Source organism: Peromyscus californicus, unplaced genomic scaffold (assembly GCF_007827085.1).
Source record: "Peromyscus californicus insignis strain IS unplaced genomic scaffold, ASM782708v3 Scaffold_17__1_contigs__length_78620276, whole genome shotgun sequence".
Classification (NCBI taxonomy): domain Eukaryota; kingdom Metazoa; phylum Chordata; class Mammalia; order Rodentia; family Cricetidae; genus Peromyscus; species Peromyscus californicus.
The window spans coordinates 66007250-66034450 of record NW_026294469.1 but is presented as its reverse complement, the minus strand read 5'-3'; the positions used below and the strand labels follow the sequence as shown (position 1 = coordinate 66034450).

Sequence of the window (27201 nt, the reverse complement as noted above, 5' to 3'; positions counted from 1 at the left end):
TGGACTGTGAACTGTGCTGTGTGGCTGTGGTTACAACCTGGCCTCTGTTCCAGATAGGTGTTTTTTTTTGTTTGGTTGTTTTTTTGTTTTTGTTTGGTTGTTTTGGCAGTACCTGGACTCTTCTCCAGGGCACGACAACATCAGGAGTAGCATGGGAAAGCTTAGCTCACAGTAGAGCATAGGGCATCATTGTGGAACATGGACAGGTAGGCCTAGGGGAATTACGGGGAGCAGGCAGAAACCTGACCCCTTCTTGCTCTTATCCACACAGGCACGAAACATAGAAAGGTCAAAGTGAGGGTGTTGATGGCTTGGAGGAGACCAGCTCCTGAGGTCATGCCCTGCTAGCCCCTGTTCTGTGTTCCTCATTCTCTCCGTTCACAGACGCATGTCTCTTTGTGTCATTGGAGTGCTTCCAAAGGAGAGACGGAAGCAGGCTTCCTATCATGATGACTGGTGTCCTGGAGAGAGGCCAGTTCAAAGGGCCCTGTAGTTTGTATAAGTGGCTAGCCTGTGTTCTTTGCTCTGTGAATGGCAGGGTGTGGATCTTCGTCTTCCTAGACTGAGCTGGGAGGAGCTGGGGCTGCACAGGGATGGTGTGAGTCAGGGGGTGTGCCTCAAAGACAGGCAGAGGCTGGGAAGTGTGTCAGGGCAGAAGCCCCGGATAAGCAGCAGGTTCAAGCACACTATCCATTGGCCACAAAGGAAGATGTCTGCATTGTAGAAAGTGCCCCCCATGTCCCTGCAGGGGATGGGCCAGCACATGCACAAATTCCTGTGGAGGATCTTGGGGTATAGAGTACAGCCCTTCTTGGGGTGTGGGGTGCAGACTATATCCCCTCTTGCTGCTCCCATCACAGAACAGGCAGGCCTTCTTGGCCTTGACCTTGATAGGTGGCCTGACTGAATAGAGCTGGGCTGCTGTTGGCTCCACAGCTCATTTGGAAGAAAGAGAAGCACAGGGTCAGGTGACCGGGAGGCCGCTGGATCACCAACTAGATGTGTGACTGTGGGCTACCTGCCTCCTGCCTCCTGCCCCCTGCCCCCTGCCCCCTGCCCCCTACCCCCTACCCCCTGCCTCCTGCCTCCTGCCTCCTGCCTCCTGCCTCCTGCCTCCTGCCTCTTGCCTCCTGCCCCTGCCTCCTGCCTCCTGCCTCCCTCCTGCCTGACACTGACCACCAGCTCATGTAACCCATTAGACAGAAAGTAAAACTCCTGTCATATTGGATTTTCCAGCTACAATGGGTCATGTGACCAGTGCTGCTATACTGTGAGATCCAGAGGGCCCCAGTCTCTGGGGTCCTTTGCTCCTGATACTATGCTGTGGGCATGGAGAGTAATGACAATGTACATCTGGGCAGAGCTGATGCCGTCCAAAGCTCTTCAGGGACTGTTAGGGATCTCATTAGTTTTGGCCAAAACTGAGCACAGAACAGGCAATGGAGGGAAATCTTATTTGCATGTGGCATAGGAGAAGACCAAGGCCCAGAGACAACCAGGAGAGTCCCCTGATGTCACACAGCAGCAGACCAAAAGAGAGCAGTCTCCTGGCTTGAGATAAGTGAGTCCAACCATCTTCCCTTTCTGCCAGTATCCCAGTGACGACTCTCCTATACCCCTCACTTTCATCTTTCTTGTGTCCCCCACTTGCAGGGCGCACACATACCTTCACCCCAATGTTCACCACCATGGCGTCCAGGAGGTCAAAGACACGGGAGGTGACGCCATCACCTCGGTCCTTCGCAAGCCAACAGTTGCAGCGTAGTGTGTATTTGGTACCCTGGGTGGGCACCGCCAAGCACAGCTCCTCTACCAGCCAGCAGCTCTCAGGGGAGGCTCCATCATGGCCCAGCTGTGAGGTACACATCCCTGTGAGGATCTGGGCAGAGCTGAGAGAAAAGTAGTCTTCCCTCCTCAGTGACCACTGCCTGTCTTGTGCTCTCACCCTCAATGTTTCCTCCTGATATGCTGGACACTCACTGGCCAGAGGACCTTCCTCGGAGGAGAGTCGGTTGAACACGTCTTTGGGCTAATCAAAACAGGACCCTGGGTGGGCCTGACCTCATGAGGTAAGCTCTTTAAGAGAGAATATGGAAGCTAGGGCTGAAAGAAGTCAGAGACGTTTGAAGTGAGAGAGATCGCGTCTCCTACTGACCTAGATCAAGAACACTGACTGGTTTTGGTGAGTGCCTCAAGGCAGGGACTGACAGGAACCAAAGGCCTCAGTACTACAGCAGCAAGAAAATGGATCTGGACAACAGCTAGTTGGCTTGGAGAAGGACGGAGGCTCAAGAAAACATCATAGACCTGGTCACACTTTGCTCTCAACTTGGGAGCCCTTGAAAAGTCTCAGCTAGGAATGATGAGTCCCTTGACCTGCTGATGTCCCACACAACCTAAGTCAGAAGTTCATTTTTTAGTAAAGGGGACCTGTAGGGCCCTGGCCCCCGTTTTGGGTAACTGTTGCCTTGCTTGCTGACCTTGACCTAGATATCCTCCCTATGCTAATTCTCTGCTGGGTTCCACACTCCTGAATGCTTAAGGGAAGTTCCTTGTCTGTGTATCCTACATAACGGGTATTAACAGTTTAGATGCAAGGTCGTAAAACATTGGTAGCGAACTTCTGCCCTCCGGGGTTCTTCCATTGTGCTGTAAGCCTGTATTTAAGACCTCCTCCTTCCTTCAATAAATGGCATTCGGCATTAAAAAACAAATAAATAAATAAAAATAAAAATAAAAATAAAAATAAAAAAAAGTCTCAGCTAGACTCCTGATCCAGGATAGTACATGTACCTGAGTTGTTTTCAGTCACCAACTTGGTGGTAATTTGTTACACAGCAATGAGAAAATTAGAACACAGGGTATCTCTACTGAGTGAGCAGAAAATGGGGAACTGAGGTCACCCCCCCCCCCACACACACACACATACACTGAGGGTGGAGGCTGGAGAGCTACCTCTAACTCAGAGGGGCTCCTGGTCTTTGTTCTGTTCTGTCTGCTCTCAGCTCCCCACCCCCACCTGCTTCCCAGGGGCAGTCACCATCATGGGGATCCAGGGCCAGCACCTCTATTTTCTTGATGATGCCCACATCCAAGCCACCAACATAGAACTCTTCCACAGAGCCACAGCTGAAGCCTCGCTTCCCCTGAGGATAGTCCAGCCAGATGCGGTTGCTGCGCTCATCATCTTCCCCAATGAGCAAGACGAAGGCTCGGCTGTCCGTGGCTGCATCCTTGTGCTTCCCAGTGGTCACTGACACATAGTAGGGAATCACTGCAAGAGACGGAGTAAACGTCACAACGGGCCTCATGGGCAAAGGTGCTGTCCTGTGTGCTTGGGGACTTGAAATGACCTTGGGAGGGCTGTCTCCTTCCTTCCTTGCTCAGAGACCAAGTACAACAAAGCCTTCCAGATAGGCTGCAAGTTCATGGTGGTGTGCGTCTACTCTACAGGCATGAGTCAGTCAGTAATGCCCAATGGGAAGAGCCAAGAGAGTGTTCTTGTATCCCTTGGAGTGTCAAGCTTCTGAAAGCCTGATTGGCCTGTTATCTTACTTGATTCTTTCCCTACCAGGCAAGGAAGTATAAAGGCAACTTTCTACCAGGTCTGGGGGTTACATGCCCCAAACACTAACACTAACTGTTGAGAAGGCAGGTCTCACAGAAAGTGGAAATTGGGGAATACTAACCCAAGTGTCTTATACCTGAAACACAGCTGAGGGAAGTCCTAGAGGCATCCATTTCCAAACCAAACCAGTTAGGGTGGTCAGCAGACAAAATCATTTAGGTCATGTAGCTTAGATTCTAAACATCAGTCAAAACCCATTTTCCTTCCACTAGGGGTGGTTCTATAGGCAAGTCGGTGATTGCTGCATGGGATTCCGGGGTAATTGTTTTAAGGTTGGCTCTCTTGGAAGGAATGCCCTTCTATCCATTCTGCCGAGGTTGTGGATGTGATGGGTGGCACTTCAGCTCTCATCTTGGAAGGTGATCTTGGGTGGCCTTCAATGTAGGAGCCTTTTATGAGGTTTCAGAGTGAGCAGGTTGTAGGAACCTCGCTCCCTGGGCATCCCAGAGCTGTTGTGTTAGCTTTAGATGGCTTGCCTTTGAATTTTTATGTACTAGAAAAATTCTGAAGCTGTTTAGGTCACTGTCTCCAGGTCCCTGTCATTTGCAGTCAGGAACCAACAGGTTAAGAACCTGTCTTCTGGCCTGTTGTCCCAGCTAACAGGAGACATGGCTATGCTGCAGTAGACTTAGGTTGTGTATCTCTCTGAGAGCTGTCCAGACCAGCCCCTCCTGGCTGGAGTCACTAGTGTGGGACTCTTTACCAGCATCTGCCTTGTTTAGCTCCCCTGGCCTCTCCACAGGTGATCCCAGGACAGCCACTTTGTGGAGTAAGAAGGTGGCATGTAGATAGAATGTCAATCTCTGCTGGCCCCATAGACCTACGCCATGATTTCCTAGAGGGAGACATCATGCTCATGACACTCTTAAATCTAAGAAGGCAGGGATTTTAAATGTTCAAGAAGTAAGCATAGCATGGCCTTATCTCAAAAATATGATTGGTGAAATGAATTTCTCTAGGAGTTAGGATACTGCTTCATGGAGGAAGTAGGCACAAAGAATCTATCCAAAACTGGGTTTATTGTCAGTATGGATTTTAAGTCCCCAAATAACAGCTTGGGACCTCCTTCCTGAACACCCGTACATACTACATCACACTTTGGGTGGCAGATTTCCACAGCTGGTCCTGCTATCTGTTGGGTTATCCCAACTTACATGGCCAGAAATCATGTTCTAAGAGTCTGGGTGAAGGCAGAGTTCAGGACAATACTCCTCTGGTGGATGAAGGAAACCATCACCAAAACTCTATCCATTGCTTCATTTGGAGGGAGCTCCTCTCTGCCTGCTCACCTCACAGAGCTTTTTTACATGTGAACACTGCAAAGTGCAAAGCTCAAGACCCACTTCACCAGTAACAGTGGGGCTGTAGCCAGAGCCTGTCTGAGAACAGTTTAAAGTCTGTGCCTGTTCTTCTTCCAATGAGCTCCCTGCTCTGCTTACCAGGGCCATCCTGAACATAGTCAGCCATGGGTCCTGTCACTGTGGCAATGTCCACATCTGCCATCTTGGAACTCAGGGCAATCTCCCAGAAATCAGCGGGGCTGCTGCAGTTGCTACTGCGGTCCCCAGTGTATTCCTGCAAGGAAAAGCACAGCCTGGGCTCACTGCGGCGCAGGCACCTTCCGCTCCAAGGATCTTCCCTGGGCATAAAAGGGACAAGAGGCTGTGGTTGCATGGAGGTCTCAGTAGCCCTCGTGGTACCTTCTCATAAAAGAGCCTCTCCAGCCGCCCATCCTCCTTCTTCAGGGATAGCCAGCGCCCGCACAGGAATAGAAACTCGTCCTCATTGGTGTCATTCCAGATCTCCACCTTCTCCACATACCAGTCTGCACACCATTTGGTGTTGTCATGGCGGAGCTTGATCTTGTAGATGACACCCAGGTCAGCAGCCTCAATGATGAAGGTGTCAGCCTGGAGAGTCCAAGTATGGGGACTTAGCAGGGATACCTCACTTTAAGCCCCACCAACCACATCCTCCTAATTACTGGGTTGGGGATCCACTTTAGAACCAAATTAAAGTCCAAGTTCAAAGTTCCCTTCCTCACTGCCCCCATTATACAGTCCACTCCTGCATGTCCCTTCTTGGGGAAAACTGCCTTTGCCCAGACTTTTCTTGGGATGAGCCTGTGGGTATTTGAAAGAAAGTGTTTCACAAACGGTGTGAAATGCTTGAAGGCTATGACCAATGCAGATGAGGGATATTGGCCCATTTCTGTTAACCAGAAACTGCAACCATTAAGTTCACCGGAGTCAAATTGAGCACACCCTCCACTTGGTTGCTTCTGTGTGAAAGGAAGATCTTAACATGTGCACAAGAGTGTTTGCAGCAGGACAGCTCTAAGAGAGGGAAATAGAGGCCATCTGGGGCCTCACCCCTTTGGGAACAGCAGAGTAACTGTGGGACAGCATTCTCCATGGAGTGGATCTGTGTGTGGTTACAAAGAAGAACCAGCCCCATCTCCGTTTGAATATCATGGTGTAGAAAGAGTTCCACTGCATCCCACTGAAATGCCAAAGGCAAGATGAGAGGCATTCAAAACACTGTGCCTTGTAGGCAAAGAAGAAACCACACCACTGCACTAAAACATGGAGCTTCTGTGGCACATGGGCGTGAATACAGAGAAAACATGTGGGAAGGCGTAGAGGAGACAGTGTGGCTACTCTTCAAAATATGCTCAGTGGCCTGCTGGGGACATGGCAGGCAGGCTGTGTAGGGCAGGTCCTGAAAGTTGCAGATAACCATGGCAGATTTGGTAATATCCATGATCTGTGTGTCCCTGGTGGATTGTAGGCAGTGAGTCCTCTGCTAGCATTGGATAGCTGACTGGTGGGCTGGTAGCATGTGCTAGGGAGACCAGGTTGGGGTCAATGTAGATGCCGATGAGGAAGAGGCTGGTGGTGATGGAGCAGGATGCTCATGGGGAGACTCTCTTAGATCAGGCATCTGGTTGAATTGGGGCAGGGAAAGGATGCTGATAAGAAGATGGCATTAAAAATGACTCCTGGGTCCCAGAGCGAGTGGCTAGAGGAACAGAAGCTTTCGAATCCTCAGCAGTGAATTGAGGATTGCTCAAGGAACTGGGCCAGGTGCACCTTCAGCTCTTCTTGAGGGGCAACAAAACCAGAAGAACTGGGCACGGTGGCCCATGTCTGTAATTCCAGCACTTGGGAAGTGGAGGCAGGAAGACTGTCATGAGTTCCAGGTCAGCTCAGGTAACATAGGGAGCTCTGAGTCAACCTGGGCTATAGAGTGAGACCCTGTCTCAAAAGACCCCAGCAAAACAAACCAGCAAAAACTCCAAACAACAAAACCAGAAGAAGCAAAGAGAATGTGATGGGGCAGACCCCTTATAGTGGAGAGAGAGAGAGAGAGAGAGAGAGAGAGAGAGAGAGAGAGAGAGAGAGAGAACTGAATTTGAACTTAGAGACTAGATGCCATTATTTTCACCCACTTATTCTGTGTATAAATATTTGTTGAGCACCTATTCTTGGCCAGGTTCTGGCATGAACAAAAGTCTGTCCATCAGCCACATGAGACACACTGCTGTTATGCCGATGCATTTACCAGATGTCAACAGCAGGCATCCATGGCAGGTGGGCACAGGGGAGCTCTCCCAAGCCTTAACAAGGCACAGCATGGTGAGCCAACTGGGCACAGTTGGGTATTTCATGGTTTAATTCAGCAGGCTTTCACAGTCACTCAAAACTATTTTATGAGATGAAGAGATGTTAAGTAACTTGCCCAAGATTATATAACCAATTAGTATTAGAACTAGTATCCAAGTCCAGATGATCTGAGCCCATTGTCTGGGTACTTGATCAAATGTGTCCCTGGGAGAGAGCCAAGGGCACCACAGGAATCCACTTTGACCTCTTTGGCTTTCTATTTTTCCAAAATGGAAAGAGCAAGATAGATAGGTCCTCTCCTAAGTACAGTTGTGTCTCTTGTGGTGTGTGTGTGTGTGTGTGTGTGTGTGTGTGTGTGTGTGTGTGTGTGTGTGTTTGTGTGTGTGCGTGTGTGTGTGTGTGCGTGTGTGTGTGTGCGCGTGTGTGTTTGTGTGTGTGTGTGTGTGTGTGTGTGTGTGTGTGTGTGTGTGTGTGTGTGACTTGTAAATTATCTTCCCTGGTATGATGTACATTTCCTCTTTCTCAGTACAGAGGTCTAATTGGGAATCACATTTATTATTCACAATTCAGAAGCAAGAAATTGAAGTTAAAGGCTGGTGGCTTTTATCTAGATGACTAATAGGAACGTTGGGACATACCTTCTGAGGACCCAGCTCTTCTTCTAAGAGCCTGGCACATGGGGCCACCAAGGCACTACAGATCTACTTACAGGACACCTGCTACTTGTCCCAGGGCTAATTCCCTCCTCACTAGTAGCAGGTGCTTCAGGACAAAAGGGCCTGTCTGGCTGAGAGTCAGTCTCTTGGGGCATGCATGGCTGCCTGCACACGCATGGCTGCCTGCACACGCATGGCTGTGGGCAAGACTGCAGCTAGACCAGTTCCATGTCTGCTCTCCTCAGAGATCCCCTGGCCTGTTTTGGGTAGACTTAGGCACATGGAGATAAAGGAAGGGAACTGGGGATCAAGTTAAGGGTGTGGCAGGGCATGCAGCAGGGAGAGGAGCTGCAGTGGGAGAAGGAAGCTGAACTTCATGAAGGGAAGATTTGGATGGACTTGTCCTCCTTGTAAATCACAGCACATCAGAGCCAGAAGCGCCGCAGACACTGACTGGCCACGTGACTTCCCAGCCTTTTTATAGTCACGGAACCTTAGTAGAGAGCATGCTTGGCTCTCAATACACCGGCTTGGTCAAGGTGAGTCTACCTGGGGGACAGTGAGGGGCCCTTTTGCTCCCCAGTATTATTTATATTGTTCCTGAGGGCCTCCACTCTGAACAACATGCTTTAGCCAACTTATATTTGATTCTCCATCCTTGAGACAGGGAATCTAAGGTCAGCAGAGGTGAATCAGACAAGGAGCTGAAGGCAGAACCAGGCTTTCAGGTCCCTAATCAAGCCTCAGTCAGGCCAGCCCCTGCCACCCTGCAGCCTCTACCTCCACACGCATGATGCCCACGGTGAGCTGGCTTTCTGAAGAGGCCATTCCCCCACAGAGGACAATCTAGAGCTCAGGTCTACCTTCCACTCCACCCCAACCCATATGTAGGACCCAGAGAGGTGCATTGGCTGGGAAAAGGGGACAATCTGTGCTTACAGAGGAAAAGCAATGTCAAAAGCCCAAAGGAAGATTCATGGCACCCCACAGAGTTCCAAGACCCCCTCAGGACCAGAAGATCCGGCATTCAGATGACTAAACCCAGAGAGGAGACAGGCGGCATGAACCCAGTGTGTCTCTCCTACCGTTCCTCTCTCGAACTTGTTGGTGCGGTTCTCTGATTTGCCAAGGTACCGCTCCCCGGTGTCCCCGAGGTCTCCGTAGATGGTGATGTAGACCTTGGCATCTGTCCCTGCCCCAGGAACGTTCCCTGTGAAGATCTGTACCGAGTACAACACAACTGCCCATCAAGTTGGACAGGCAGACAGACAGAGGGAAGAGAAGGGCGGCAGCACATTAGCTCTAGGGAGTGGAGTTTGTCGGTACACAAAGGTCTGGTCCAGGCCCTGAAGCAGCAGCGTCTTCCTCTCGCTACTTGGCTAGGCATGGTCAGTGGCACACTGTATGGGGTCATCATTCAGGAGTCACTCACCAGATCTGGACTCAGGAGGCTCTCAGAGTAGCAAAAGATGGAGTTTTGGGAGTGCCCCCCAATCCATCCACCCACAGTGTCCACTCCAAGGAGACTGACTTAAGTATGTCATCACTACGGCACTGAGTCTTTATGCTGAGATACTGACAAGGCAAACCTTCCTATCTAATTAGTGTTGACACGACTGAAGTGTGTGTGTGTGTGTGTGTGTGTGTGTGTGTGTGTGTGTAATAGTAGTAGTAGTAGTAGTAGTAGTAGTAGTAGTAGTAGTAGTAGTTTTCAAGCATCATCCTTCCTTCCTTATTTTGACTTATTCTTCAGCCCACTGGTACCCTTCACCTTGTCCTAGTACCCCAGGCAAACTCTTTCTCCCAAAGCCAGTAACTGACGCTTTATCCTTTGACCCCATGGTACCTGGGAAAGGGTTCAGTATCGGGGTGACTAGTATACAAAGATCTTGAGGAGAAAGGGAAGGAGTGTAGTGTCTTGGTTTTGTTCTGCTGCTGCGGCTCAGCAAGGACAGCTATTAGATGGCTATTATAATTAGACAGCTGCGTCCCCAGCCTCCAGACCTGAGGACAAGCAAGTCCTCCACATGCTTCTACAGACCCTTGGAAGGCTTCCTTCCCCTCTCTGTAGCCCTTTGCCCCAGGGAATTTGTAATTTCAGGCCAAGGATCACAGGACTTGGCTGGACTGTCCTGAAGAGAACAGGATGGGGAGGAAGATTTTTGAGTAGTGGCTGGAGCCTAGGAGGATGAAGGGTTCTTGAAGCACTGGTGTTAGTCACCCAGAGAACTGATCCCTGAGTGTTGACACAGACCCAGAGTGCGTTGGCACTGGATAGTAGGAGAACCAGGGCGGAGTGATACCTACACTGGACTGAGAGCCGTTCCTGTGAACCCCGGCGACTTACAAGACCTTAGAAAATGGTTCTCTTTCCTACAGTGACTGAGATGGGCTTTCTTTCCAATCCCTGCAAGTGGGCCCACAGCCACCTCTAACTCAATGTAGCAAAGCAATGTGCTGTGGGCAGCTTGCACCCACAGTTACAGACATGCTCACACCCACACATGGTTCCTGGTATGCCCTTCTTTTCCACTGGATTCCATAGCATGATGCTTCCTTCTGGTTTTCTTGGACTTCTTCCACACAGTCATGGCCACTAAATTCTTTAGTTCTACCTTCCTCCCTCTTCTCTCATTTCTCACAGCCTGCCTTTGTTTTCCTTGACCTCACGAGTCTTTATCTTCAATCCAGGGCCCTGTGCTTCAAACTTCTAACTCCTGTCACCCAGCTGCTACCTCCCCTGAGACTAGACCCCAGCATCACACATTCACACATCTGAGTGGGACTTGATCCCTCCTGTACCATCCCCTTCTCCAAAGCCACCCTCACCTTCCCCCTCTTCATAGTCACTCATTCTCCAAAGGCCCTTGGGGGTTCATGAGACTTGATGGTCAGAGGCATGTCCCCTGATACAGACAAGGGTCCAGGACCAGTCCCCTTTGCTCCAGCTTCATCCTGCTCAGCTTGGTGCAGAACCAGCAAGCATGTCAGGGGCCTCAGTAACTGATGATGAAATTGTCTCTGTGCTGCTTAAATGAGAAGACAGCATTCCCCAAGTCTGTCGGGCCAACACCAACGTGAGGCAACATTAGGAATCTTGTCACAGCTTAGACACAACAGTTGATGACGGTCCTCTCCCCGCATCCCCCTTCACTTCTGGCTACATTCAAGCCTGCTCCACATTTGAAACTGTCATGGGTGGGTGGACCTGTTAGAACGTCTTTTCTAGGAGCCCTTGTCCCAGACAGGGTTGCTGCGTCCTTGGGGCTGTGACTGGATGGTCTTCTAACACCCCCACTCCACCTCCCGCTGCTTCCTCTGGTCCTTCGGGAACTAAGAAAACCAATTCAGCCTCTGATGCTGAGCAATACGGGGATGCGGGATCCAGCTATTTCTGGATCCTCCTCCCTCCCATCCCACCCGGGCCACACAGCTTGTCAGGGAAGAGGTGTTTCCTTAGAAACCTCAGAGTGGGTTTTGTGGAGTATGGTTTATAGAGAACATCTCAAGAGCGTTGCTGGGAATGGCAGCCCAGGGCGTCCATCTGGGGTCCAAGTGAAAAAGAGACACATCTCCTTGACTGAATAGCAAAGAAAATTCAGAGAAAGGGATGTGGATGGAGAGAGACTCACTCGTGGGCAAGATGGCTCTGATCAAAGATCAGATGGCTCAGATCAGGGGCTGCCACTGTTTTCCACCAAAAGGACATATGTTTGCCTCTTGTCTTTTGACTCTCACCAGCAGGAAGATCTGGGCCCCGCCTCCACCGGTTTCATAAGAAAATCTTAGATTTTACTGGAATCCTGGGTTTTACTCCAGTTTTTCCAAAAACTATGACACCATAAATTTGGGTTGATTTTCCAAGTTCTTGGAGCTTCTGTGGTCTGTGTAGACTGCCTAGTGGAAGAGGACTGTGGGTATCTTTTGTGTATCATCAGTGGTAGAAACTCTTACAGGTGACATTATCGAATGGTTAAAGTTTACTCAGGGCTGATGAGCGGCTGGTGAGTGACATCGGGGGTGACATGGACAGTGCTATCCATGTGGTAAAGGAAGGACACATGTGTGTGCATGCACTTGTGTGTGCCACAGTGCAGGAAGAAGAGAAGGCTGAGGAGAGGACCCTGAATGCCAGTAGGCACAAGAAAGGACCTAGCAGACTATTTAGGGAGGGAGGAAGATAACCAGAATATGGTGATGTCACTGAGACCAAAGGGAGGAAGAAGCACAAGAAGTGCGTGGTCAGGATGATTCAAATCCTGCTTAGAAATAACATCCACGGATGACAGTGACTGGTTCAAGCAGAAAACAAAACCCTGTGAACTTACACAAACCCAGGAGCTGGACCTAACCCCCTTAAACATGCCTTGCCAGGAGATTTCTACCTTGTTTTTCGTCTTTAAAAAAAAAAAAAACTTCTTTTATGATACAGGGTTTCAAAACAGAGCCTCACACCTTAGGCAAATACTCTCTCCCTGAGCTACACTCCATCCCTAGGCTGTCCTGCAAGAGTCGAAAGGACCACACCATAGCAACTAGTGGCCAAATAAACTGAGCATGCAGAAAGCCAGGAGCAGGGTAATCCAGGCAGCTGGGGCGTGACATGCTGCTTCCACATCCCATGTAGGGAAGGGATTGTAAAGTTTGCAGTGGAACAGGCAAGACTCTGGGGACTGGCCTTGCTGTCTACTAGCTGTGTGAACCTGGCAAGTTACATAACCTCTGTGAGCCTCAGTTTGTCCAGTGATAATGTAGACCATACTCGTGTGTGAGGATGCTCAACCGGCAGGGGCTGATGCTCTGCGAGGAGGGATGTAATCCTGGAGCTGCCTGTGTGACAAAGGCCACCCTTTCCATGCACACTTACTGTCCAGAGGCTCCTCCACTTCCTTGTAGACTTGTCTTAAGGACCCATCTTTCATGTACTTCTCAGTGAAGATGTCATAAGGGACCAGTTCTCGGATAGTCTTCTTGTCATCCTCAGAGGTGGCAAGCCATCGATCACATGGGAAAGTCAAGGTCTCTGTGCCCTGGTGGGGAGGAGGAAGGAGGAAGATTAGTCTGTAAGATGGGAGCCACCAGCTCCAGGGATTCACCAGCATGTTCATGCTCATCAGAACCAAAGACAAAGAAGATGTTGCCTCAAATATGAAAAGACAGGGAACCTGCCTGTCCTGGTTTCAGGAGACCTAGCCTTAGAGACTCGTACAACCACAGCAGGAGGCATTAGCTTTTGCAAGATCTACTTCCTGGATCACTTAAAAATAAATATTTGCACCCTGTCTCTGACACTTGGGATCAGTGGGTAAAGAGAGGGCTCTGTGTTTTTAAATTAATCTTGTCACTGTCTTTTAACTGTGGAAGTTTGCATGTTTTCTAGTGTTTTCCAAGTTGCTCAGGTTTGCTTTTCCTCTGGAGTTGACCCTGAGTAGAAGCAAAGACATGCTGGTCACTCACTGGTCCTGTGGCTTTGGGACTTGGGCAGAAACATAGTCCAGACTAGATTGCCTAAACTCTTTTCCTTGACCACTGGAAGAATTTGCCCTGGACCTGAGCTAGTTAACATGCCCTGGAGGCCGAGGCAACCATCAAGTCAATGTGCTGTGAACTCATTCTGGAAAAAGATAGATGAAGCAGTGGAACAGTCACATCTCAAACTCACGTCTTTATCAGGGAGGAGCCTGCGGATGTCCACGTGGGAACAGTGCCACCCAGGGTTTATGCCTGTGTTATCATGACCAATCCGGATTTTTTCAATGATTTCACCGACATCTTCTAACTTCATAAGGAAAAAAAAGGCACTATATGTTAGCAGAAGGGCTTCAGTCACATGGTGCCTCCTTGGGGCATGCATCTTCAGGTCCCTATGAACTTCTGGGGGTTATTTGCTCTCCTCATGTCTCTGCTGACCAGCCAGGCCAAGACCCTCCTCTGCACATGTCATGCTAATGCTTCCTTCCTCAGTCTTGACTTAATTGACATGATTTGAGCACTCAGGTCTTTTAGAGTGTCCGACTCTTTCCCACCCTCCATGACTTGATGCTATAGTAACACATTCTCTGAGAACTGAGTTGGGTCTCAGAAGAGATCTAGTAGGGACCATGTCCAAATCCTCCAACTCTTAAGAGCCTCTCCCTTTCAGTAATTCTTTCTCTCTACTCCTACAAATTCTACTCACTCAAACTTACAGAAAATGGTGTCTTAGTCAACCAAGGTCAGGGTCATGGGTGGGGCAGCCCAGTGATGTCATGACTAGGTCAAAGACCACAGCATGTTTCTTTTTGTCACCTGTTCTCTAGCTCTAAGTGTCTGGCTGAGCACCAGGCTACTCCATAGATGACAAGGATGCCACAGCTGCCACAACCTTGCTGTCCTTCCAAGATGTTCCACTACCTGCCACCTGCTCTGAACCAGAGAACAGAATCCATGACTACAAATGGTCCTTAGAGGCCTTGCAAGCCCAGAGGACTCAGAGTCACCGAACAAAGGCCAGAGCTTCCAAGTGATGTCAGGGCTGTAGAGATTTTAATAGATCTTATCATCATCACCTGCCAGAGAAGTACAGATGCCCAAGTGAAGCCTGTGGTCCCCAGCATCTCAACTAACAAACTCACTGCCTGAAGTGGCCAGGGAATGAAGAATCCCTGGCCTTTCTTCTACCCAGGCCTTCTTTTTTCTTCCCTGTCCTGATGGCTTTGAGGTCTGTGACTTCCGTGACCCTCCTGTAACCTTAGTCCTACGACAAGCACTGAGTTGTTTTCATCAGGGGACCATCTTGGCTGTGGCACCACAGTCAGTAAAGAGGTCTTCAGAGGACTGCTGTTCAGGAGTGGTGGGCCTCCCAAATGGACTCAGAAGACCTGGCCATCAGAAAAGGCCTTGGCATTCTTCCTTGGGAAGGGGGAGGTCCTAAGAAAGCTCTGGAGCTGTTGTGACCCTAGGTTTACTGCATGATGCCACCTTAGTAAGTGGAGACCTTTCTTGCTCTGGGTACTTCCATGTGGGATGGGATTGTTGCGCTGCCACCCTCTTGGAACTGTCGTGAGGACCCAATGACTTGGTCCACATTGAGTGCTTAGAACAGAGTTGACGTTCCCAAAGAGCTGGGGAGTTTTTGTCAGTGTTCTTCTCCCATCCAACCCTTCAGGGTGGGCTACAGAGAGAGGGAGCAGTTTGCTACCGGCTAACGCAGAGTCAGGACCGGAAGGAGGTGAGTTGTGGACTGAGGCTCTACCATAAAAGAGTAGAGAGGTGGAAGACGCAGGAAGGAAAGCCAGGCTAGGAGACAAAGTCTTTTCCATTGTTTCTAAGCTCTCATGTTCCCCTAAGACCCAGACAGTTGAGAAAGAAAAAACCAACAGCAAATTAATTGGCCAATTACAACTGCCTACTAATGGGACCTCACTGATGAAAGTCCGCAAAAGTCTGGCTGAGGTGTGAGCTGGGCACTGATGATGTCACACTCTGTGATACAACCACTACATCATCTTTTGTGGAGAGATGTTCGTCTTGTATAGACGAGTGAACCAGCCCTGAATTTTCCATGACAGACCTCCCACCAAAGCTGACTCTGGGCAGGAAGCTTTATCCCTGGGGCAGCAGCTGGCTGAGGATAATAAGAGTAAGCTAGACACTTTGTTTCCCACCAGAAAATATAGACACGTCACCACTGGTCCCCATCACCCATCGAGTTGAGGCTTCCAGGGTTCCTGGCTTCTCTCCCAGGCTGGTGTCATCGCGACTCTCTTCCTAAGTCCCTTCATGCTCCACTGTGACTTCAAGCTCCAGGTTTGCCTGTTTCTACCCATTGACCATTGGGCATTCACCTCCCAGGGATGCCTCTCCTCCTTGTCCTGAGAATGCCTCCTGCCACGTCTGGCTCTAATCCATCTCTTCAGGACCTTTTCCTTCTCGGAACACCAATAACAAGCTCCATCCACTTGGGAGTCTACCACAGCGTATCAGAACAGGCATGTCAGAGCCAGATCCCCTAGGTTTGATTTTGGTTTCCCTCATGCTGGCTGTGTAGTTTGGGGCAAAGCCATCAACTTTGGTGTGCCTTAGTTTCCCTCCTCTTTATCAAGGCCAGGATAGTGCAGAATTGTTGTAAGGGTCCAGTGAGTCAACATAGATAAATCCTGTATGTTAGTGCCTCTGACCCTCAGGACCAGTGGGGACAACAGTCACTAGATTCTCTACCTTGTGTAGAGTACTTAGCTCCCCAACTGTACTACAAGCTCCCTGCAGGCAGTCTGGGCTCTTCTGTTGTGTCTCCTGCCTAGGCTAGCTCACAAAAGAGGACAGGGAAGACATAATGAGCTGTTCTGCAAAAAGGGATGTGGGAATTCCAAGGCGCTGGAACCCACATCCTGGTAAACATCAGATGACAGAACCCCTTGCCCAGACCTGACAGGAGCTGTGAAACACACAGCAAGTCTGTGTCCAGCTGGCTGCAGCTCTAAAGCCAAGCAGGAGATACAGCCCCACGTGATCCCCTGTGAGAGATTTGCACTACCCAGCCAGCACCCCAGCTCCTGCCTGCCTGGAAGCCGTGCTGCATGCATGGTAGAATCAGGAAGATATCCTGTTGGCATGCCTCCTGTTTCCCCAGGTCCTGGTCACTTGTCATCACCTTTAATCCTGACATCTGTCCTAGAAGGCCCAGCTAGCTTTATCATCCTCCCATCTGACTGGACAAACTGCTCGTCCCCCGCTAGCTATGTGTGGCCCACCTAGACGAAGGGCTACTCTTGACCCAGCCCCTCTGTGGCAGTGCACAGAGTCAGGTACCTCCACGATGAAGCGGGAGGCAGACTTCCTCTCGAAGAACAGCTTCTGCTCCCTCTTGTTGGTGCACAGGAACTTCTGCCGGGTGCACACAGCATCACAGCCGTAGATGACTATGAAGATGTTGGCGTCGGTCCCAGCGGCAAAGACATCACTGGTGTAGAGGGTGATCTCATAAGGGACAACTGAGAAGGAGGGCAGAGGGCAAGGCCAGGGGTGGCAGGAAGGAAAAGAAGACAGCATAGGTGAGGTCAAGTTCTTGACAGTATCAGTGGCCATTCTTAGAGTTTCTCCTGCCCAGTGTCCATAGCCCCTGATCCTTCAGACGGTGGATCTACTACAGCAGACAGGCTGAAGATACAGATTATGCAGTTTGAAGAGCTCAAGTTCAAATATAGAACCTAACTTGATCAATGAGGCCTGGGGCAAGTTACGTAGGAGTCTTAGTTTCCATTAAAGTGTCCTCAGCACAAGGCTTAGCAGGACTCTGTAACTTAGAGCTTTGGATTTCAGAGGTGAATCGCCAGTCAGGTCGGCCAGGCTGCAGTGGTGGCATGTCAGTCTCTTCTCATCCTGTCCATTGCTCTCAGCCCCTCATTACTCCAAACCTGCCAGCTCCCTTGAACCAGTTGATGTCACACCTGGCCTCTCAATCAGCTTCCCTGGCTTTACAGCTGTTTCGCATAGAGGAGTGGTCAGGAGGAGAGGGATTCATCAGGTTTACTCAGCAGCTACAGGACTATCTTTCCTCAAAGATTGACACATTAGAGCTGCTAACAAGCAACTTCCCCAGTACAAGTGCTCCGTGACAAGTGACCGGCATGTTTCCATGTGGGCTGAGGATCTTCACTCCAGGAGCTCTCGGAGGGATCGATAAGTAAAGATTCCTAAGACCCTCTTCAGATTGTCTGTGCAGCAGGTCTAATTCACACCTTACACTACGGTTTGAAGCTATTAAGCTAAAACAACAGTGTTGGCTACAGGGTGAGATTCATTAGCAGGTTATGAAATGAGGTTAATGAGTGGTCAGTAGAATTCTGAACAGAAAACACTATATCACACAGACTGACATGTTTGTTTGCCTCACAGGTATATGAATGAATATTAGGTTTCTGGGCACAGAGAAATCTATATCTATATCTATATCCATCTACCTATCTATTTATCTATCTATCTACACACACACACACACACACACACACACACACACACACACACACACACATAGAGAGAGAGAGGGGGGGGGATAATATGAATACAGACTGGGAAGAAGGCTGAGTTGGTAAAATGTCTGTCAAGCAAGCATGAGGAGATGAATTCAGATCCCCAGAACCCACATAAAAAGCTAGGCAGTGGGTCACATGCCTATAACACTAGTGGGGGAGGGAGGGACTAGGACAGAGAAGGGTGGACCCCTGAAGTTCAGTGGCTAGCTAGCCTAGTCAAATCGAGGAGCTACAGGTTCAGTGAGAGACCCTATCTTGAAAAATAAGAGGTACAAAGCAATTAAGGAGACACACAGCATTGATGTCTGGCCTCAACATGCAGTCACATACATGTACACACATCTACACTATCAAGTAAATACATCCCAGCACACACACACACACACACACACACACACACACACACACACACACACAGTATATCACATATATGTACCAAAGAACAGAAGGAAGGAAGGAAGGAAGGAAGGAAGGAAGGAAGGAAGGAAGGAAGGAAGGAAAGAAAAAAACCCTAGAGGAGTTCTCAAGCAAATATACAGTATCTTATGCTCTTGGATCTTAAAGGAAGTCATCCATATTAGGAGCTACTGGGTCTTGGGTGATCCCAAGCTTCTCCAGATGAGGAATCTGCCTCAGTGTACTAAAAGTGAGTCCCTGAAGAAGGACGGAGGTATCTATGCCTGTGGTGGTGCTAGTCTCACCCATGGAGAAGATGTTGTGGACCATATTCAACACTACTCTCGGCCATGATTTTCATCCCCATAGTGCCAATGGAGTGGATATTACTGCACCCATTTTATCAGCGTAGAAAGCAAGCTCAGAAGGGTGAAGTAACTTTTTCAGGATCATATGGTAGAACCTGAGCCCAGACTTGTCTGATTTCAGAGCTGCTTCTGGGATGAACTGGAAGAAATGATTGCTGCCTAATCACAAACCACGGGGTGAGGTGGTTCATGGAAGTGACCACAGGCCCACCGGGCTGAAAAAAACCGACTTATAGCTTGTTGGGAAATAGAAACCCAGCCTTCCCAGGCCCTCAGGAGTGAAGAAGGTTCCGTCTGCTGTGCAGATCCTTCCCTGGAGACCTTGTAGGTTTGTTCCTGGGAGCCTGAGAGCTAGAAGGCACTAGGATTAGGGCTTTGCCAACAGCAGCAGCAGCAGCAGCAGCAGCAGCAGGAAAGGCTGCAGAGGCGTCCAGCAGGCCCCAGCCCATCCTTTTCCAGGCCTGGGCCCAAACTTGGTTCCTGGTTCCTGGTTCCTGGTTCCTGGTTCCTGGTTCCTGGTTCCTGATTCCCGGTTCCTGATTCCCAGTTCCTGGTTCCCGGTTCCTGATTCCCAGTTCCTGGTTCCTGATTCCCGGTTCCCAGCTCCTGGTTCCTGGCTCTGCTCTTGTCCTAGCTGTGTGCTTCTTCTGCCTCTGTTTTCTCAGCTGCGCTGTGAGGTTAGCCAGATTTATGGCTTTGTTCTTTAAGTATGGACTGTTATGAGTATGTTTATCAAGAATATTCAGAAACAGCTTGACTTGAACACGGAGGAGAACATGGGGCACTTACTCTCTGAATTGGCTGTCCTGAGATAGCCCTTCACCCACCTGGCCCCTCAGACCATAATGAAAGCCAAGGACTCTCCAGCCTTCTCATGGCGTGGCTCTGACATGCATAGCTCCATCCCTTCCCTGTCTGGACCCCTGTCTGCAGATGTGGGCCGTCCCAGAGGCCCCGCCCCCATTTGCTGTCTCTCCTGTGTACCAGCAGACCTCAGTAGGCTGTGCTGGTCAGTTCCTCCTGGTTTCATGTGTATAGGGCAGTCTTGACCAACTATGACATCTGGTTCCTGAGACACTTTTCCAGACCCCTGACTGAAACAGCTGTTCTCTAGGAACAAGGGTTCCTGGCAGCCTGGAGCTCCTTGGCTGTGGGTCCACCTCACCCCAGAAGTGGGTCTGATCAGATCCCTTCTTCCTTGCTCCCTCTCAGGTTGCAGTTCTTTCCACATCCCACCCCTTTTAAAAAAAGAAAGCAACTATGAGTCTAGGACTCAACTGCTGTAGATGTTAAGCCAAGTCATAGAAAAGATCTAAGCATCTAATGCCGTCTGCAAGGGTCCTGGAACCAATACCCAAAGATACAAGGGACACTGTGTACTCTGTCAGACTATAGAAAAAATCTCAAACTGATGAGATACAAAACATGGTCTGGTCAGGTGCAGGAAGGGAGCTGGGTGCTCCTGCTCACAGAATCCCACTTGATCCTGCTGTTGGTTCTGAGCGTCAGTTCAGTCTGACATTCAGGCCACTCCTGGGGTGGGGGCTAGAGCCAAGCCTTGACTATGAGAAAGTCACTTCATTTCAGGCTTTGGACTGGAAAGTTGGTTTGACCTGCTGGTTCCCACTTTGACTGTTTAAGCAAAGTGAAACTTGGCTGACCCATCATGTTGGGATCTGAGTTATCTGAGGAACATTTTTTTAGTGTCATTCATTGTTTAGCTAGAAAAAAAAAATCATTGAATGCTCCATGTTCGTTTCAGATTTCACCAAATTCTGACAGATTTTCACAGTTCAGCTGGTTTCGGTCTGGGTCTTAGCACCCAGGGCAGACTTATATGCACATGAACATTAGGTGTGAGCATTTTCACAACTCACCCTATCCCCCTTTGATTTGTCCAGTGAAAGAAATTGCATTTACCCTCAAGGCCCCCTCCAACACACACACACACACACACACACACACACACACACACACACACACACACATCAGAAACTCTCAGAGTAGGGATGTCTCTGGCTTCATAGAATGGAATGAGTATTGGGATGGGGTGGATCATGGCTCCTCACGACCACTAGTTCAATATTCGTCACCCTGCATCACTGTCCCTATTGTGTTGAGGAAACTGAGTCCCAGAGAGGCAAGATGACATATTGTCATCAGCTAGCATGGGATTGAGTTTAGAATAAATCCCTTATTATCTTTTTGGAGGTTCAGGGCTAGACCCACAGTACTCCCTCAACCCCAGAGCTCAGGACATTTGAGGAAGGGCCAAGAGAGCTGAACAGAATCTCCAAGGTGGGTTTGGCCCCAGGTAAACTGTGGAGGAGAATTTGGGGCTGGGTTTGACAGGTTCTGGGGTCCCCCAAGAGGGCCAGCCTTGCCATGAGGGTTCCTACATGGTGTGTAAAGCCTCGTCTGGAGCTCTGCATGGAAGAGGTCCCTGACGATGGTCCCGTCGTCCTCATTCTTGGCCAACCAGCGGCCACAGGGGAAGGTCATGCACTTTCCAAGAGATGGAGCATCCACCTCTACCCAGTCTACAAACCAGCCTGGGGCCTTGCCTGTAGATGGAGAAAGGTAGAGAGAAGAGAGAGAGAGAGAGAGAGAGAGAGAGAGAGAGAGAGAGAGAGAGAGAGAGAGAGAGAGAGAGAGAGACCATTAAGAGTGTGTACAATGCCAGGCAGTGGTGGCGCACGCCTTTAATCCCAGCACTTGGAAGGCAGAGGCATGCGGATCTCTGTGAGTTTGAGGTCAGCCTGGGTTACAGACTGAGTTCCAGAAAAGGCACAAAGCTACACAGAGAAACCCTGTCTTGAAAGAAAAAAAAAAAAAGAGTGTGTACAATATGGCTTCCTGTGGGTGAGCTCAGAGACTCCCAGCATGCTTCCTTTCTTGATGATGTCACCCAGAGCTCCGTCAGTCCTATAACACCCTTTCACTGACAGCATTGCCAAGATGACTCTTATGAAGATGTGCGCATGGCTAAAACTGCATCACACTCCGGGCTGGACCACTGAAACCAGGGACAGTGAAAGAGCAGCAGAGAGTGGCACTTGACATTGTTGGCCTTGGGGAAGCATGGGGAGGAGGTAACAGAAGGGCAGGCAAGCCTGTAGGAAGGAAGCAAAATGCTGTCCAGGGTAGGCAAAGTTCCAAACAAGGAGCTCTGGGATGCAGAGAAAGCTTGTGTTTGTGGAGACTTTATCATCTCAGCATGTGCTGGAGGTGATGCTAACAGTTTCCCGGTTCTGTTTGTGATGGATAAAAGGTGGAGTAGCAGACCTCAGCTTAGGGAAGGAAATGGAAGCCAGGTAGAGATCCTTATCCCACAGTCCTGACAGCACCTGCTTCTAGGATGGGGTTTCTTCCTCCAGCTAAGAAGCAGAAGTTTGGGGGACATCAAAAAGTCCAACTTTACCATGAAAAAAATATGGACACACCCTTTTCCTGGCTGCTTGGTCAGTGGATTCCACAAAGGACCGGATGGTTCATTGGTTCCTCAACTGAGGTTCCTAGGCTAGCAACCATGCATGACCAAGAGACTTGAAAGATAAGCACATTCTCATAGCCCCAAGTCGGAGATGCTGGGGTGGACCTAGTCATGTTCTAATACCCCCTCCCACTCTGGGTGACTTCAGTGTACCATCAGGTTAGGGGCCCATTAAGCTGTCTCGGGGGCTTTCAAATCCAGTCACACATTAAAACCACTGAGGTGGGATCTGGAGGAAGACTTCCCAAGCCGATCAACAAGCCCAGAATCGGCAACCATGGCTCCACCGGGCGAGTGGGACTGAGACACTGTGTTATTATGGAAGTTGTTCACCCTCACTTGTCCGTGGGCTCTCTAGTTCTGCCAGAGAATGAAGGGAGGGAAGCCAGACCTGTGTTGTCATGGCCGATTCTAACTTTCCACAGGTCTCCCAGATCCAGCGTCTCCACAGTGAAGATTTCAATGCTGTCCCTTTCAAACTTGTCGCTGTTGGTCTTGGAGGACTTCAGGAGGGTTATTCCTGCCAACCAGATAATCCCAGCGTGACTGAATGGCTCTGAGACGTTCCCAACCTGGCTCGCCCTCTATCCTTCCTTGTTCCTCATAATGGTCAACCTTCTGAATCTCCATCAAACCACCAAAGGTGTCACACCTCCCACTGGGTGTGTGTGTGTGTGTGTGTGTGTGTGTATGGTCTGTGTATGGTGTATGTGTATGCATGGTATGTGTGGTTAGGTGTGGTGGGTGGGTGTGGTGTATGTGTATGGTGCTTGTGTGGTATGTATGTGTGGTGTGTATTTATTTGTGTGTGGGGGGTGTGTTTGGTGTATGTGTGTGTTTTATGTATGCGTACATGGTATGTGTATGGTGTGTGTGTGTATGAGGGATGTGTGTGTGTGTGTGGTGTGTGTGTGTGCATGGTATGTATATGGTGTATGTGTGTGTATGTGGGGTGTGTGTGTTTATGTGTGGCGAGTATGTGTGTGGTGTGTGTATATGGTCTGTGTGTGTGGTATGTGTATATTTGTGTGTGTGTGTGGTGTTTGGTGTATGTGTATATGTTTTGTGTATGAGTGTGTGGTATGTGTATGTGGTGTGTGTGGTAAGCATGTGTGGTGTATGTGTATGGTGTGTGTGGTATGTATATGTGGTATGTGTATATTTGTGTGTAGGGGGATGTGTGTGGTGTGTTTGATGTATGTGTGTGTGGTGTTTGTGTGATGTGTGGTGTGTGTGTGTGTGTGTGTGTGTGTGTGTGTGTGTGTGTGTGTGTGGTATGTGCATGATGTGTGTATGCATGTATGGTGTGTGATGTGTGTGTGGTGTGTGTGTGTGTGTGTTCTTTTATTGATCTTTAAAAAACCCTTTCATGTATACTTGCAATTCCCAGTCTGTATCTAAAGAAAAGCCATCTCCATGCTCATCCAGGAAACAGCTGCAGGGCTGCAGCCAGCATGGGTTCTTCCACAAGCCTCGCAGTTCTCTGCATGGAGACAGAGCCAGTGACAAAGTCACCTTCCCCACACTCATGGACTATCAGAGATTCCTGTGGGGATGCAATGTGCAAAAATTCTCTGCAGATTCACCTGGACTCACAAGAGAGACCGCTCCAAGTGCCCCCACTGGCTGTCCCTGATACTGGTTTTGGGGCTAGCTGTGGTGTCAGCCTGAGATCTGAGGTGGGTCCATCTTCACCATCCTCTCCTACCTCCTCGATACCATGCTGCCCTGAAGTCCCATTACCCCAGGTCCAGTCGCCCACACAGAAAGCCTTCTGGAAGACTGACTTGAGAGCTCAGACAGACAGACAGACAGACCTGGGGCCCAGCTCTGCCTGCTGCCGTCCAGTGGTCCTGGGAAACTGCTGTCCATACTTTGGCTTCCTCAAATGTCAGAAAGGTGGCCTGCTGCTCTCCCTGCAGGGCTACTGTGAGGCCTGAGTGCTCAGCAATGTGACTAACAACAAAAAGCCACAGGGGAGGAAGGACAGTGGCCAGAGCCCTTCATTTCCCTTGAAAATGACTCAGGAACCATCACAAGCATATTGATGATCAGCTGTGACCTAATTCATTATACATCATTTGCTTTATTCAATCTACTAAGTACTAGTGACAATTGATGTTTATAGGATGACCTTTGATCCTCAAATTGTAAGTGTTCTATGTAATGCAACTCACAGCCCTGACACCCACATAGAGTTTTATCTCTATTTCACGAATGGGGAAAACTAAGGCACAGAGTGGCTGAGCAACTTGTCCCTGATCACACAGCCAATTCTGGAATGGAAACTTGAACCAATGAATCAGGCTTCAGGGCTGTGCTTTGTATTAGCACACCCACCATTGCCCTAGAATGGAAGCTTCTCACAGTCAGGGATTAACTCCATTCCCTCTTCAGGGGTGCACAGAGCCTCGATCTAATGCATGAAAACTGCTTGAAGAATTATTTCCTTTCTGGACTCAGGCAGAACGGCCCAGGGAGGATGGATGGGAAGGTGACCAATACCGAATTGAAGATGCCACCTCCGCTGACTTCCTGTCCTGCTTCTGGAGTAACTCTGGCACTCTCTGAAGACCTCCACTGACTTCCTGTCCAGCTTCTGGAGTAACTCTGGCACTCCCTGAAGACCTTAGAGTGAGGGACCCTGGGACCCCCCAGGACTGAGTTTTATTGGATTTGAAACAGTTCTTTCTTCCAGATGATTACTGGGGTACAGTTAGGGCAAGGGCTCCTTTGCTGCTGCAACAGGAGCAGCCCCCAACTTTGTCTCATGGGACCAAGTACTATGTTCTGCTGAAGGACACGTGTGGCCTGGCCTTCTGGGAACCTTCTGCTAAGTCGGCCAGGGTACCCAGGAAAACGCCATGTTCCTTTCTTACCATTGTCATCTTGTGTGCCAAAGAGTGTGATGAAGACGTTGGCATCTGTGCCTGCATTCTTCTTGTCCCCAGTCTTTATGGTCACGGAAAACGTGGTTGATTTATCTGCCAGGAGAAGAGGACAGAGACGTGAACTGTGGCTCACCCGGCAATCCCAAGAAGCAGGAGAGGAGTCTCCTTGATCCACTGCGGCTCTGTTATTCTAGTTCCTCCCATGTCAGTTCTGTACCTGTGAATACCACGGTCAGCAACGAGCAAGTATCGGTTCACATGGTCAGTTCTGCAAACAGCTCTCCTTGAGTTCCTTTACCTCTAGAAACTCCCTAATGACATAGAAATGTCCCCGCCCTGCCTACAGCAAGCCCTTGGTCTATAGAGATGGTACACGGTCAAGGAGACATGAGGTGACTTGGGTGTCAGCAGCCTATAGCCAGGAGCTCTAGTCTGACCTCTCTGACCGCTCCAGGGTGGGTGGGGCTTCAGAGACTGGAGATAAGCATCATGGGCCTCCTGGCAGCTACTGCTAATACTTTTTTTCCTCAGGAGCCTAGAAATGTGCCTGGAGGGAAGGCAAAAGATAAATCAGAGCTAGCTCAATCATTCTGTTCTGAACAGCACAACTCCTTAGTCCAGGCCCTATGCTACCCATATGGGAGCCTGCCCCCCACAACTTCTACAATCTCTCCATGGAGCGAGGAGAGGACAGGACAACTCGAGTAGCGGGAGGAGGTTCCCAGAGCCCATACGCAGGGAAGAGACCAGAGGAGGGGGAAGGGAAAGAGAGATAGAAAGTGGGGAGGAAATGGAGGGAGGAGAGAAGAGATGATGGGGGATGGGAGAAATCATCTCTAATATAAGAAACCTTTTTGTTCCAGGGCCATGTTGTCAAGGGGGTTATTATCACCGTGTCCCCCACCCTCCTCATCTTCGCTGGGTAGCACATAGGACTCATCCACTGGCAAAAGCTCCCTGGACAGCTGGCCATCATCCTCCTCCACTGCTAGCCACCGCTGGCATGGGAAGTAGTACCTGTGGGGGTAGGGTAAGGAAGATTGGGGTATCTTTGTAATGTTGAAACAGGCTTACGATGAGGGCCCTCCACGGGGCTGAGTCTCCCCTGTCTGACCTCCATGGCACTGCTCTCCCATTCTGCCCAGTCTAGGAATTACCTACAAGTCTGCCTGAGATAAATAATAAACCCAGAGACATGCTCCGTCCATGATACACTGGATGAGGAAATCTAGGAAGAGAGGGCCTTGTGAGAAGCATCATCACCCCTTTTTGGGCAATCTGAGTCAGCTCCTCTGGCACGGTACTGCCCAAGGAAGGTGCACCACAACCATGTATGGAGTCCATGGGCTTCGATGGCATGAACCAAGTATGCTTTTGGGGGCTACAGAGTGTGTCTAAGGAGTAGAAAGTGACCTCGCAGCCATCAAGGGAGAGGATGTCCATGAAGACTCCTCCATGGAAAAGCAGTACTCAGTAGGACAGAGGGGCCTGGAGAGAAAGGTAGGCCAGCATCAGGGGTAGATGGGTTACTAAATACTCACTTCTACAGTTCAGTGCTCTGGTTCCTGTCTCCTGACTCCAGCTAATCCTTGTGCGATCTTGAGCAAATTCCTTCCTTGGATTGTCAGATTTAGCTCATGGAGGGCCAGGGACTCCCAGTCACGTTTGGATTTTGCCCAAACAATGGATCGTGTTTTTGTGTGTATCCCACTGATATCTGGAACATGCTTGTGTGGCTAAGGGCAGGCTCTCTGTAGGAATTTGCTAACTCAACCACTGTTGCTCTTGACTCTTTCCTTCCTTCCTTTTCTTTCTCCTCAGCCACTCCAGGGCTCCCTTGGAGGTTGTAGGTCAATATAAGCTCCAAAGCAGCTCAGGGGGTCTGAGTGTGCAGCCCCTCTGCAAGCTGGGGGCCACTGTTCTCCGTCAGCACCTCGTCTCCTTGCCCTGATGTGAACGAAAGGGCCACTTATGATCTAGTGCAGCTCTGGGGTGGGCAGTATCCCTGAAAGTGTCTCCTCTTGCTATCTGTGTCCTCAGCACCTCCAAATGTTAGAGAAGAAGATCAGAGGGTGTGATGTCAGCCTCGCACTCAGATGGGTGAGGAAGGCCATTTTATATTGATGGACT

At 49.7% G+C, this 27201-nt stretch overlaps 1 protein-coding gene across 3 annotated transcripts in view; it reads right to left on the bottom strand.

Moving 5' to 3' along the window:
• Nucleotides 1–27201, bottom strand: part of Loxhd1 (lipoxygenase homology PLAT domains 1) — a 161865-nt gene that overhangs the window by 40275 nt on the left and 94389 nt on the right. For 2 of the 3 annotated variants that reach the window (XM_052741493.1, XM_052741495.1), the window contains 12 exons: nt 25922–26088; nt 25060–25164; nt 22572–22700; nt 21087–21251; nt 16701–16882; nt 13573–13689; nt 12778–12940; nt 8996–9150; nt 5329–5538; nt 5068–5203; nt 3066–3274; nt 1667–1852 (listed from right to left, as the gene is read on the bottom strand). In XM_052741493.1, the coding sequence (XP_052597453.1) occupies nt 1667–1852; nt 3066–3274; nt 5068–5203; nt 5329–5538; nt 8996–9150; nt 12778–12940; nt 13573–13689; nt 16701–16882; nt 21087–21251; nt 22572–22700; nt 25060–25164; nt 25922–26088 (1924 nt within the window). The remainder of the gene's footprint in view (nt 1–1666; nt 1853–3065; nt 3275–5067; nt 5204–5328; nt 5539–8995; nt 9151–12777; nt 12941–13572; nt 13690–16700; nt 16883–21086; nt 21252–22571; nt 22701–25059; nt 25165–25921; nt 26089–27201) is intronic. The other variant, XM_052741494.1, reaches the window with a different exon arrangement.